The following is a 13,988-nucleotide window of genomic DNA, read 5'->3' on the forward strand; positions in this document are numbered from 1 at the left end:
TGCGCGTTAATAAAATCAATGCTTGTGAAATTAATTTGCCTTAACTCGTAAATTTTGACAGCCCTAATTAATATATTAATACGAAAAAGTTACATTTTGTTACCTAATGAATGTATCCAGACTAAACATCAACCATATAGAACACAAGCAAAGAAAAGATGATAATGTTCTTAGTCATGTTTACATCATGTTTAACATTAGACTTCTTGTTGGCTTCTTACTTGCTCACTGTTTTCATAAACTACTAATTTGTGGTGTGTGAGAGCCAGGAAATGATCCACCAGTGGTAAACTATAGAGGCTGCGCATAGACAGGAAATAGGATTTTGGGCTAAAAAAAAACAACAACCAATGAAAATATAAATATTGACATTTCACCATATAGATTAAAAATAAAAAGTAACGAGCCTGGTTTGAAAATCTAATAAGTGAAAGTTAAAAGTTATACAAAATAAATAGTGAAGTAAAGTACTGATACCAGAAAAATCTACATCAGTACAGTAACAAAGCTTTTGTACTTCATTACCTCCCACCTCTGCAACAAGCATAAAAGTTTAAAATTAGATGATCCACCACCTCAAAACAACTCCCTAGTTATGCTCCGGATCCAGGATAAAGCAGTTACTGAATAGAAATTTAAGAATGAATGTTACTTGTGATAATTAAAGAACATCCGTGAAAGCCAACACACTAATAACCTTATTTAACTTAATTCCAAATAACAAGAGCTAATTAATTGGTAAGGCAGGGAAATAAACCTTTACATAAGTATTCTGTATGTTAAGCGGTTAAAGTAGCTGTGGTGGATTTGGATTTCAGAGATCCCCCTGAAGACTAAACGAGTGGAAAGTTGAATGTGTTTGTGTAATCTGCATGTAAGGTAAATGTAAAATTTGTGTGCATGGTTTAAAGCTCATTTCACATTAGAAAGCTGGCACTTGTTAGAAATTTTGTAGCCAACAGCCTTTCTGATTGTTTGAAAAATGCTGCACCATAAATACACAATTTAGAGAAACTGAATAGTATATATATATATATATATATATATATATATATATATATATATATATATATATATATATATATATATATATATATATATATATATATTAACTCAAGGACCTGGTTTGTGTATTTCGTCCACCGATGGACTTCTGTTAAAATAAAGGTTTTGTGAAAGCGCAGTGTGTCATTTGCTACTGCTCACTAAGAAATTAATATCCCAACAGGGGAGACAGAGATGGATATTAGAAAAGGATGAGCACAGATTTTTCGTGGTTTTTTTTTTGTACACACATGCACACACTTGGAAGAGGTGGCAGCTGCAATCTCCAACACCTCCTCGTGCGTGGCACTATACACACGCAGGGTGCCAGATGTAACACCCAAAAGGAGTGTGAGTAAAATAGGCACAGGCTTGCAGAGATAGTAGCAGGCGATGATCCTTATCAGGCACACACTCACACGCAGCTTTGACAGACTAGCAGAACTTCACCATGTGTTTGATTCCCCAGTACGTGTGAGCACTCAGTTCAGTCAGGAAGTGTGTGTTGTTTGTCGTTGTGGCTTCACCTTGAAAAGTGGTTACTATTATTATGTGTGTTGATTATGCTCTATGGTAATTCTGAATCACAGGTACTTTGTATCATATCATGCCAAAACCCAGTGAACCAAACCTGAGGGTAGGTTTTTTTGTAGTAGCATGCACTTTATATACTTTAACACAATTAAGAATTTAACATTTTCTTAATTCCTAATGGAAGTTCTTATAACCAGACCTGTTGTTCACATAGGCAGAAATTACGTTAAATGTTAGAAGACATCTTTCTAGATATTCTCCTTTCTTTGCTGTTTTAATAACCTCAATTTTGAGCTTTCCTATACATCTCGGAGCATAGCTGTGAGAATTTTTTGGCCATTTACTCACTAAAGTGTTCTCTGACAAAATTCTATAGCAAACAAAGACATTCAATACAATGTTGTCCTCTTTGCGGTAACAGTTTATAGAAGGTGCACATGCTATGATTTTGGCCATATAGTGTACTATTATGTTACCTCACTCATAACTTCTACAACTCTCAGTGCACCTGTCTCAGAAGAAATGTTTATTTATATGTCATATCATTGGTGACTGCAGCTGTAGTTTCACATTACTTACGCAACACTTTCACAACACTTATGTAATAGGGTACCAGGGCTGTCAAGTTATTGATTTAGCGTTTCTTCTTTATTTTGTGTTAAATCATCTTATTCTTGCTGCTTTAACATACAGTGAATCCACATTTTTCTGTACAGGACCATTGATGTACAATCAATACACTATTTTCTTAGTGCTGCTATATTTCTGGTTCTTTCTTTACAATTATATAAGCTGTAGTTTACACACAATGTTTGTAAAAGCCCCCGAAAACAAACATTAGTGATTATTATTAAACAATTACTATTATAATTATTAGTTACCGTATTTTCGGGACTATAAAGCGCTACTTTTTTCCCACGCTTTGAACCCCGCGGCTTAAACAATGAAGCGGCTAATTTATGGATTTTTCCTGGGTTTTTCCCGGTTTCACAAGAACATTAGACCAATGAAATTGCCGAACGGGTTAAAGTTAACCATTGAAACTCTTTATATTAAATCAGATGCGCTCCCACTAAATCGGGCAGCACCACATCATAAATATGGATGATGTTCCTCTGATGTTTGACCTGTCCCTCACTCGGACTGCAGGAAATGCGAATCATTCGTCACGCTGAAAACAACCAGGTAAGGTTGAGTCTGGGTAAGGGATAGCTCGCTAACTCCAGTTGCAACAGAAATCATATAAGCACAGACAGGTTTCCAAAACTCGTGCTTTTTTATTTTTCTTGGCAACAGCGTTACGGGTTAGTCAAAGAAACTTAATAATGAGCATCAGAAAATAATAATGACATATTCCTCGGTCTTGCACACATGCAGTAATACCGGAAAAATCCGGCGGCAGGCTATTCCCAAAATGCCGCTCTGCTCTTAAAGGAGCCACAACATATTTCACCCGTTACACCGCGTAACAGACACTGTCTTTGGTTAAAGCCTGTGTAAAATGTATTAGTTTCAATGTAGACAGGTGCGGCTTATTTATGTAAAAAAAAAAATCTTTGTCAAATTCAGTGGGTGCGGCTTATATTTGGGTGCGCTTAATAGTCCGGAAATTGCGGTATATTGCAAAAAAGTATTTAGATGCCTGATGGTCATACACGTTTACTTTATGGACAATAATGTGTAGATTAATTAACATGAACATGCCTTTCCACGTTCAGTCACTATTATAAGAACCTCCACTCTTCTGGCAAGATGTTCCACTATATTTTGTATTGTGTGTGTGAATTAATGCTCTTTATGCCATAAAATCATTAGTTCAGTTTAACCCCACTGATGTTGAATGAGTTGAATCAGGACAGTTGCAGTGCATTTGAAAAGTATTCACAGCGCTTCACTTTTTCCACATTTCATGTTACAACCTTATTCCACAATTAAATTCATTATTTTGCTCAAAATTCTACAAACAATATCCCATATAGATTTTTTGAAAACTGCAAATTTATTAAATAAAATCAAAGTATTCACAGACTTTCCATTTTCCATTTAAAATTGAGCTCAGGTACATCCTGTTTCCACTGATCATTCTTGAGATGTTTAAACAACTTTAAACAAGTCCACCTGTGGTAAATTCAGTTGATTGGACATGATTTGAAGGCCCACACCTGTCTTTATGAGGTGACACAATTAACAGTGCATGTCAGAGCACAAACCAAGGAATTGTCTGTAGACCTGTTATGATGGTCTTTTTCTGAAATGCTGTGTTACTTTTACGCCAGACTTAATGGGACACACACCTTCCAAATAGTTCAACTTTTGTCTTGTCAGTCCACAGAGTATTTTCCCAAAAGTCTTCGGGACCATCAAGATGTTTTCTGATAAATCTGAGACGAGCCCTTCATGTTTTTTTTGCTCAGCAGGGGTTTTCATCTTGGAACTCTGCCATGCAGACCATTTTTTGCCCAGTCTCTTTCTTATGGTGGAGTCGTGAACACTGACCTTAACTGAGGCAAATGAGGCATGCAGTTCTTTAGATGTTGTTGTGGGGTCTTTTGTGACCTCTTGGATGAGTTGTCACTGTGCTCTTGGGGTAACTTTGGTCAGCCAGCCACTCCTGGGAAGATTCTCCACTGTTCCATGTTTTTGCCATTTGTGAATAATGGCTCTCACTGTCGTTTGCTGGAGCAAAGTATAAAATGGCTTTATAACCTATTGAGTAATCTCAATAAATTTTTCATACGGGGCCATGTAGATTTGAATTAAGTTTTCACTAATTCACTAATAAAAACCTTCATTTTAAAACTGCATGTTGTGTTCACTTGTGCTATATTATTACTAATATTTAAATTAGTTTAATGATCTAAAATATTAAAGTGTGACAAAAAAAAATAAAAAATCAGGACACAAAAACTTTTTCACACCACTGTATATATGGGTTTGATAGACAGGAGGCCACATACTTTTGGTCATATAGTATATTTAAAAGTAATTTAAATATGTAAGATAATTTATGTATTAATATTAATAATATTAATAATAATAATAATAATAATAATAATAATAATAATAATAATAATACTTGGCACAATGGTCATGGCATATGCTAACTATCCACCCTCACTTGAGATCACTCAGCTAGAAGATCAAAAAAGCGTCTCAATTTTTGCGTCTCAAGTTCTGAGCGACATTGAAGCACTGAAAATGTGAAAAAAAGAAAGAAAAATGATTGGTCTTAAAAATACCACTCATTCACTGTGAAACCTGAGAAAGACATGTTACTGTTTCACTGTACTCTTAAATGTGTGCAATGCAAATGCAGTCAGAAAACACAGAAACTGCTCTGTTTTGTATGAGAGAGAGTCTTCACACAGACTGCAATACTGTAGTCCATTGCTGTACATATGACTGGTCCTGAGTATTTTATTCAAAGATTTGGCACAAATCAATAACCAGTCCGTATAATTTTAATAGCCACAGGAGAGGCAGAGCTCCTTCATAGAATATATCCTTAAGTAGAATTCGTACAGCTCTCCCAACCATGATACGGTCTTTTGTGAGGCTTTAAATATAATTGTGTTGTCAAGAATCATACCATGTGGAACTGTTGATAGAAACAACACTGCAAAAGCATGATCTTTTTTTTTTTTTTTAATCAATGTCTTTATCTCTTAATAAACAGGAGAGCAAACTGCACAGCTTCACACTAATTGCTCTAGTGTGACTCGATTCTAAACTGTCTGAGGCACCCGAATATTTATTCAGTGTGCCACCCCAGATCACTGACAACATGAAATATTGATTTAAATTACCTCCATCTATTTGTTTCTTTTTGCCAATTGAAATTGCATTGTGTGGCTACATTAAGACAGTTTATTCCACTGACCGGAGTGATGGAGGAGCTTGAGACCTACTACAGCAACATGAGCTGAAGCTATGATTAAATTTCTAATCAAATGTAAGATCTAACTGTCATTTGGAGTGGGAGAGAACAGCTTATTGGACTTTAAGTGATCCTATTCAGTGTTTGAGTTATTTATGAGTTATGAGTTATTTATTTGTTTGTAATACAGCTGTTTGCATCGAAAATATTGTTTGCATATATATATATTTAATTTATTTTAACATTTATATACATCATTGCTAAAAAGATTTTATACACACACACACACACACACACACACACACACACACACACACACACACACATATATATATATATATATATATATCCACGTTTGTCTCCATTTGTTTTTAAAATAACCTCTACTCTTCTGGGAAGATGTTTGACAAAGTTTGAGAGAGTGCTTGTGGAGATTTGTGCTCATAAGGGTGTTAATAAAGTCAGGTTCTGGTGTAGGAGGAGGCCTAAGGGTACAGTTAGCATTCCAATTCATCCCAAAGGTGTTCAGTAAGGTAGAGGTCAGAGCTCTATTGCAGGCCACTTAAGATCATAACTTCTTCTTGACATACTTAGGTACAATGAAGGGAAATTGTAATGTGGCACAGTACAAAACATCCTATTTGTTGTGTGCTTTCATTCTTGGCACGTGAGGAAAGCCCATATATGGGTCTGATGGGCGGCCATATAATGTATACAAAAGTGACTAAAATATGTAAGATACTGTGAACTTGTGCAGGCCACTTAAACTCTTCCATGCCAAAACATTAAAAACATGTCTATATGAAGCTTGCATTGGCATGCAGGAACAGGTTTGGGTACAAGTAAAGGGAAAAATGTATTCTACCACGGCCCAAAACATGGCACGGTTTGACAGTTTTGTCAGATTTACTATATGCCGTAGCACCAACTACAAGATACACAATTTCAGCCTGGATTTTCTAAACACTAACATTTTAATGATTTTTTTTTTACATTTTTTTTTTATCTGTAACTACTTCATATCTAAATAGTCCCTGGAGGCTGTTGGCACTCTATTAAAGCACAAATGCTTATCTGATGTAGCATCTCTAATCACCATACATTTTCGAATTCTCATACTTGGTTCTGCACAGATGAGTGCCAGATGATCCAGATAAGGGCAAAAGAGTGCACAGGGACTAGGAACTGATGACATAAGCTTTGAGAAATGCCTAACCTTTTATGCAATGGTAGATTAAACATACTCTCCATGGTCCACAGGGAGACTCGATGAGGACAAATATCCAATTAGATTTCGGGGACGGGACGGCTGTGTCCTATTCTAACCTCAGCTGGACAGAGGAGGGGATCAGACATGTGTACCGCAGCACAGGAATCTTCCGGGTCACTGCTATTGCCGATAACAGCCTGGGATCTGACTCTAACTCCCTGTACCTGCATGTGACTTGTAAGTGTTATATATATGCACAACAGCACACACAAACACATACTACATTACAGATGTGTGGTATGGTATGAGTATTGGAAGCTTGGGTCTAAAATGTATTTATTGTTAACTATTAAGCACATTACGGATATAATGTTCTGGAGCTTTCTGTTCGGTTGGCATTTTTGGAAGGATTTTTCAGTACCACTGCTTTGAAGCTGAGTGGGGTTTTAGCACAGAAGGCTTGCATTATCTCACTAACTTCACAAGTTATATTTTAAGAGTTTAAGGAACAATTCATAGTTGCTGTAACACCAGCAGTATAACCAGAATTAAGTTGTTTTATTGATATTACGCAAGATTAAATGTATTATAAATGAAAATACATACATATAAACATATAAATAGGTAAAAGCACAGAAAACTGTCATCCTTGGCAAGATGTTTTAAGAAGAATAAAAAGTGAAAGTGTGATTTAAGAGGAATAAATGACTTTGCGTTGTATAAATAGTGAAGGGATAAAGCTTCTTAGGTAGTAACAAAACTCGATTATTTTTTGTGTAACACCACAAACAGTCATTTGGTTATTTTGTTTATTTAAATAATTGCCATTAATGCAAATAAATTCATAAATTACAAGTTTGAAATGTTTCCTATTAGTTTTGTTTGTGTCTGTTTTAACCTATTTGCTAACTTGTTTACATGATTTATGGAATCTATCATATTAATACAATTATTTTGTAAAAGTGAGTACTTTCTAAAAAACACTTTGCCAGTGCCTGGCACTTAGCTTTTTAGCAGTGCCAGTTGTTAGTGTCTAATAATACACATTTGTGTATTTTTTCTGACCTATAGGTTGTGTACTTTTTTTTGTTTGTTTTATGTTTTAAGTAAAAATTTAACAAAAGTATTTTACCTGTAATTGAATGCATTTGAGAAGTAAAATGGCATTTTCACATTTATGCCAATCACATACAGAAACTTGTATTTGGTTTCCTGCTTCCTTAATTCCCCTGTCTAAGCAAAATTAAACAGAACTGTTTGGGGTTTCTTCATCGTCTTTGTTATGCACACTCAATCACAGCACTCCATTATTGATTGGAAAGAATGATTGATATTTTTAATTTCACCAAAGTGAACTCTTTTCAGGTATTTGTGAGTGGAGACAGATGGTGCAGACCAAGTGCCAAGCTATGCTTACTCTAAATATCTGAAAAGAGCTGGAAGTTTTTCAACAAATGAGTCATACATACCAATGCACAGAAATGTACGGCTAACATTGTAGGACATTTGCTGTGGCTTACTATACTCACTAAGGTATACTAACCCTAACTGTGATTACTTTATCAGTTTTATCAGTTTATGTTTTTCTTTTTCTAATTTGACATGATATACATGCAAAAATATTTTCTTTTAAGAGCCAAAATAATGTATGCAAATAAAACTTAGTAAAACTGCACAAAAGTTAGTTACAACCTAAAGCCTACCTTTAATAACTACTTGAATGACTAGCCTTGTAAATCGGGTACTCGCATATCTTATTACAAAGTTTTTGGACCCGCATTTGCAGTATGTCTTGGTAACTAAACTTGTTTTCTGAAATGAGGAAAGTCATATAAGAAGCATCATCGCCTCATTAGATCTAAGCAAAACTGATTAATCCTCGAAAATTAAGACACATTAGGAGGAATTTAAAATGAGATAGACCTAGTCAAAGTAATTTACTCCTGATAGACAGTGCATTCATCAAATTGTGGAGTGTAAACCTTCATTCATATTTAGATTTGAAATGTCTAGTGAGCAAACTAAAATGTTCAGTTTTCAGATCTGTATCATTACCTTAGGCTAGAGCCTTACAAATCCTAACAAAACAAATAGGTTTTTAACCCAAACATGAGTTTAAGATTGTGTCTCATTTCAAGCAGTTTTCACATTTAAAAACTGTTCAACATCTGAGGGGGCTTTAAAAGAAAAAGACCTTCCCTCTACTATGGTTGTCATCGATCAAGATACTAATAAAGAGCCTAAGCCCTTTGATATATGTGGACATGGCAGATTTTAATAGACTGAAAATTCACTCAGCTACTGTTCGGATTTAGTGCTTTATAGAAACTGGCAACCTTTTCAATAATTGATCTTAAAGGTACACATTAATGTGTGTATGTTTGTGTTTCAGCTCCTGTTGAACATGCCCAGTTGTTGGCACCATTTGTGGTCATTAAGAACAAGGAAGTGAACTTAACTGCAATGGTCTGGCCGGCTCACTCTCGAACTCTCACCTACTTCTGGTGGCTGGGGAACAACACAGAGGTACAATCAGGTCCTTTCTAATTACATTTATTCTTAAGCATTTGAAAAAAACGGTAAAGCCTTAGAGATTACACACTGCTTTTGAAATTAATTTACCCATTAATTTAGCCATATGGAATATATTTCCACATTTTTTCCACATATTTTAATATTTCTGGAACACAATTGTAGAAGTATTTTACCCCACAGATATTTGCCATTTGAAGTACAACAGAATGGCAGGAAATGAGGTATAATGGGCAGCAGATATATTTTATTAAAAATGGCCTTGACTATGGCAGCAGCAAGAAAGTAGAAGAACAATTTAACCTTGAAATGCATACGGTAAACAGAATCATATTAGCAGAAGAGATGGTAATTATATATTAAAGTACCAAAGCATCATTGAACTCAAGTACTCAAGTATTTAAGTATATTTAATAGTCTCGATTTTGTACTTTTGTTTGCTAGATAGTGTGCTAATGACTTACATTTCCAATTTACTAATACTGTAACAAACTGGTATGCAGATTCGTATAAATTTTTAAATTCTAAAAATGTCTACATTTCTTTTATTTTATTATATTATTGTTTTTTTTATTGTTGTTTATCAACCTGTATTAGACCATGGGTGTTATCTGGTGTTATCAATACATGAGGTGGTATCAAAAAGTTTCCAGACTAGCTCTGTTTACAAGAAAGTATTATTATTTACCGTATTTTCCGGACTATAAGCCGCTACTTTTTTCCCATGCTTTGAACCCCGCAGCTTAAACAGCGAAGGGGCTAATCATGGATTTTTCCTGGGTTTTTCCCGGTTTCACAAACTTTAAGCCAAAAATCTGAGCCCCATAACATTAGACCAATGAAATTGCCAAGCGGGTTCAGGTGAACCAATGAGACTCTTTATATTAAATCAGATGCGCTCCCACTGAATCGGGCCGCACCACATCATAAATATGGATGATGTTCCTCTGACGTTTGACCTGCAGCTCACTCGGACTGTTTACAGGAAATGCGAATCATTCGTCACGCTGAAAACAACCGGGCATGAAAAAATTCACTTCACCTGTGTTCTGAGCTGCACGGCATCGGGAGAAAAGCTTCACCGATGGTGATTTTTAAACGCACGCCGATGCCAAAAGATAAACTTCCAAGAAAAATTGTTGTGAAAGAAAGGAGGAGGACAGTGAACAATGACTTTCTTGGTAGGCTACTGTTTGGATACAAGCCGTGTAACAGACCCAGTCTTTCATTAAAGCCTGTGTAAAGTTCATTAGTTTCAGTGTAGACACCTGCGGCTTATAGACAGGTGCGGCTTATTTATGTTAAAAATAAAAATCTTTGTCAAAATCAGTGGGTGCGGCTTATATTTGGGTGTGCTTAATAGTCCGGAAATTACGGTATCTATGTTTACACACTATCAACTTTAAAATAGCCCCCTTGCACAGCATTACAGTGCTCTCAGCGTTTCTGCCACTCCTGTAAGTCTTCTTTTCAAAGCGTATCAAGCACCTTTTTCTTCTCTTCACCTTTACACTGGATCTCTGCAGTGGTGTCAAAAAGGGAAACCTTTGAGCTGGAGCTTCATCTTCATAAAGAGGGCAAAGTCCGCAGGAGCCAAATCTGGCGAGCAGGGTGAGATCATGTAGATTGCTCTCCGATGATCATCATGCACAAGTTGTCAAATGGTTTCAACATTTTCGGGGATTGAGCTTGTTGAAGGTCTTTCTGATCTCTTGTTGTTTTCCAGTGATGTTCCTCCGCTCTTAAAGCGTGCATGCCACTCAATACACCTCAAACAACTCACTGCAGCATCGCCGTATGTCAAAAGTATATCAACGTCTCGGTGGCAGATTTGAAAGAATTTTACATTTGCTTTTTTACAACTTGCTGTCCATGATGAATTTACTGACGTGGTAATAGTCAGAACAGCACCAGGTAGCACTATTGGTTTTGAAAAACTTTTTGATACCACCTCGTAGTCGAAGTTTCATATTAAATTTTAAATGTACACCTGCTCACAATTCCTTAACTTTTTGCACAAGTAATATTTTAAGCATAATGTATGAGAATTGCCCTTAAGAAGGCAACAGCAATGTGCCTTTAAAGTGTTAATAAGGCCTTGATTAAACTAAAGTGAAACAGATTTTTGTTTTTTCGTTTGAGATGCATTTTTGAAAATGCATCTCAAACGCATACTTGAGTATTTTTTACCATTTTGATATTTTGCTTTACTAGCAAAGTTCATTATTAACTTTTTGTGACTATTTTGACCAAAATCTTCTGAGAACACTGTTAATAGGATCTATGCAGAAATTGGATTGAAACTATTTAATAAAAGATAATTTTTTGCTTAACTGATTTTTTTTCTTGCCAGCCAATAATCACTCTAGAGGGCAGTATATCCTACGTGTTTCCATTAGAGGGGATGTACACAGTAACGGTGCAGGTCTCGTCATCCAACACGATTCTTCAAGACACCAAACAAATAGTTGTGCAAGGTGACTTTTTTTTCTGTCAAATAACCTTAAATTAAAGTAAAACAAAAAAAATATTTAGAACTAAATATTTATTTTGGAGAACAGTCAAAAATGTTTTCATATCTGTAGAAAACCAATAAAATGATATTTCCAAGGAAGGTTGATGGATTTAAATGTGCTGATTTTAATGTTATATGTTTGAGATCAATAAAATATAGTTTTGAGATGGACAAAGTTTATTCAATAATTAAGAGTGCTTTACTTTAGTGCCAAGTAGAACCCTTATTATTATTCTAATAGAAAATCAATGAGTAAAAGAAATAGAATCTATAAGGGTTCATCCAAAAGGCCATCGCAAGAACCCTTATAGTTTGTAAAAGACTGTTTATTCTGAGAATCCACAATATAGAATCACTGGTAATTTTTAATCTCTTAATTATGAAATTTTTAAATAGGAAAAACAATTCAGCTGGAAAAAATGAGACAGAATTCTTCAGAGTGCAAATGTAATCTTTTTTCTCTCTTTTCTTCCTTATATTTTTTCTCTCTGTGACAGAGTTCTTTAAATCCCTGCTTTTATCTTTCTCTCCGAACCTGGACGAGGCCAACCCTGATATCCCGGAGTGGAGGCAAGATGTAGGCAGGATAATTAAAAAGGCTGTGCTCCAAGTAGGTGTACATTTGTTACATATTTGCCCTGCTTATTTGTTCACTTGGTCATTTGATGTTTCTAGAGAATCTTGTACTTTTATCCCTGCTCCTCCACCATTCACTATTTCAAAACAGCTGAAACAGCTGAAAATCTCTTTCTCTCCCTAGTGGGCATGCCCTAGTTTATCACCACAGGTAGGCAGAGGAGTACCTCACTCCAGAGACAGGCAGATGATTACAAATGCGCCTCTTTCCAAGGATGAATAGAACGCTCGCTACGGAGTAAATCTTAAGCGGCATCCATACTTAATGCAAATGTCACCTGCTGCACTCCGATCATGCCTGAGCTGGATTTCCTTTTCACTCTATGAAGAACCGAGATTCTTGTGCATAAAGATAATGAGCTGAATGGAAAGCAGGGTTGAAGAAAAAAAAAACAGCTGGACGAGGAAATTTAATGGAATTATATGCAATCAGCCCAGTATTGAGAACAGTAGTGCTCATGGTTTCTGTATTTCTCTATATTTCTGTAGCATGTGGGGAAAAAACATGCTGATACACACAAAAAAAAAATTCTAAATGGAAATTGCTGCAACTGCAACAGAGTGAAGGGTGTGAGATCAAGCCAGTGTGTGGGTCAGGTGGTGTTTAAATGTTGCTCCCAGTAGATTTGTATTTCTGATATCTATAAATTAGATGCGGCTGTAAATCAGAGGATTAGATTTATACACTTTCTGAGGTAATAACATACACAAGGCCTGTAGAGCAGATCTGTTTAAAAAAGATCTACTACTCTACTAGCTACTCAAAAATGAAAAACATATTTGAAACTTTCTTTAAAGAGATGTTTCTTTTTTAGGAATTAATAGAAGGGGTGTCCAATGTTAGATTGTTTTTTTGCATTTGTTGCATGACAAAAAAATTTGTTTAAACACAATGATTAGCTTTGTTTGTCTTAAAACACTTTGCACTTGTCGTGCCTGTCATCATAAACCACATGCTCAGTTGAAAACTGACATTAAAAACCAAAGTATTTACTAGTCCAGAAGATTGATACCCAAACCCTTATTTATATTTGAAGGCTCAGTAGGAGTTTTATTCAAGCACTAGAATATGGTATATGTACCAACATAGTTAAATATTCCATACTATTCTATACTGATATACACTTGTACTTTGTAGGATTGCAGAATAAGTCTGACACCCATTTTGTATACTATTGAAATAAATAGTATACAAAATAAATACATTATAAATTTAAGAGTAAGTATATTTCTCAGTGAATGTTTTAGGAAAAAATTACTTAATACTTTATGGTTTCAAAAGATCCTTAAACTCTAACCTAACTCTAAACCCAAACAAACCTAAATCTAACCCAAACCAACTCAACCATAACTGTGCCCCAAACCCAACCCTAAACCTATCCCCATACCCAATCCTAACCCTAACCCAACCATAACACCAACTCAACCATAACTGTGCCCCAAACCCAACCCTAAACCTATCCCCATACCCAACCCTAACCCAACCATAACACCAACTCAACCATAACTGTGCCCCCAACCCTAAACCTATCCCCATACCCAACCCTAACCCTAACACAACCATAACACCAACTCAACCATAACTGGGCCCCAAGCCCACCCTAAATCTATTATTACACCCAAACCCAACCCTATCACCA

The 13,988-nt window shown here is 35.6% G+C and overlaps 1 protein-coding gene across 1 annotated transcript in view; it reads left to right on the forward strand.

Moving 5' to 3' along the window:
- Positions 1 to 13,988, forward strand: part of sorcs3a (sortilin related VPS10 domain containing receptor 3a) — a 260,536-nt gene that overhangs the window by 224,278 nt on the left and 22,270 nt on the right. Inside the window, exons 19-22 of the mRNA XM_083523063.1 lie at positions 6,716 to 6,902; positions 9,058 to 9,191; positions 11,551 to 11,674; positions 12,210 to 12,322. Coding sequence (XP_083379189.1) covers positions 6,716 to 6,902; positions 9,058 to 9,191; positions 11,551 to 11,674; positions 12,210 to 12,322 — 558 coding nt within the window. The remainder of the gene's footprint in view (positions 1 to 6,715; positions 6,903 to 9,057; positions 9,192 to 11,550; positions 11,675 to 12,209; positions 12,323 to 13,988) is intronic.

This window comes from Silurus aristotelis (assembly GCF_946808225.1).
Source record: "Silurus aristotelis genome assembly, chromosome: 20".
Lineage (NCBI taxonomy): Eukaryota > Metazoa > Chordata > Actinopteri > Siluriformes > Siluridae > Silurus > Silurus aristotelis.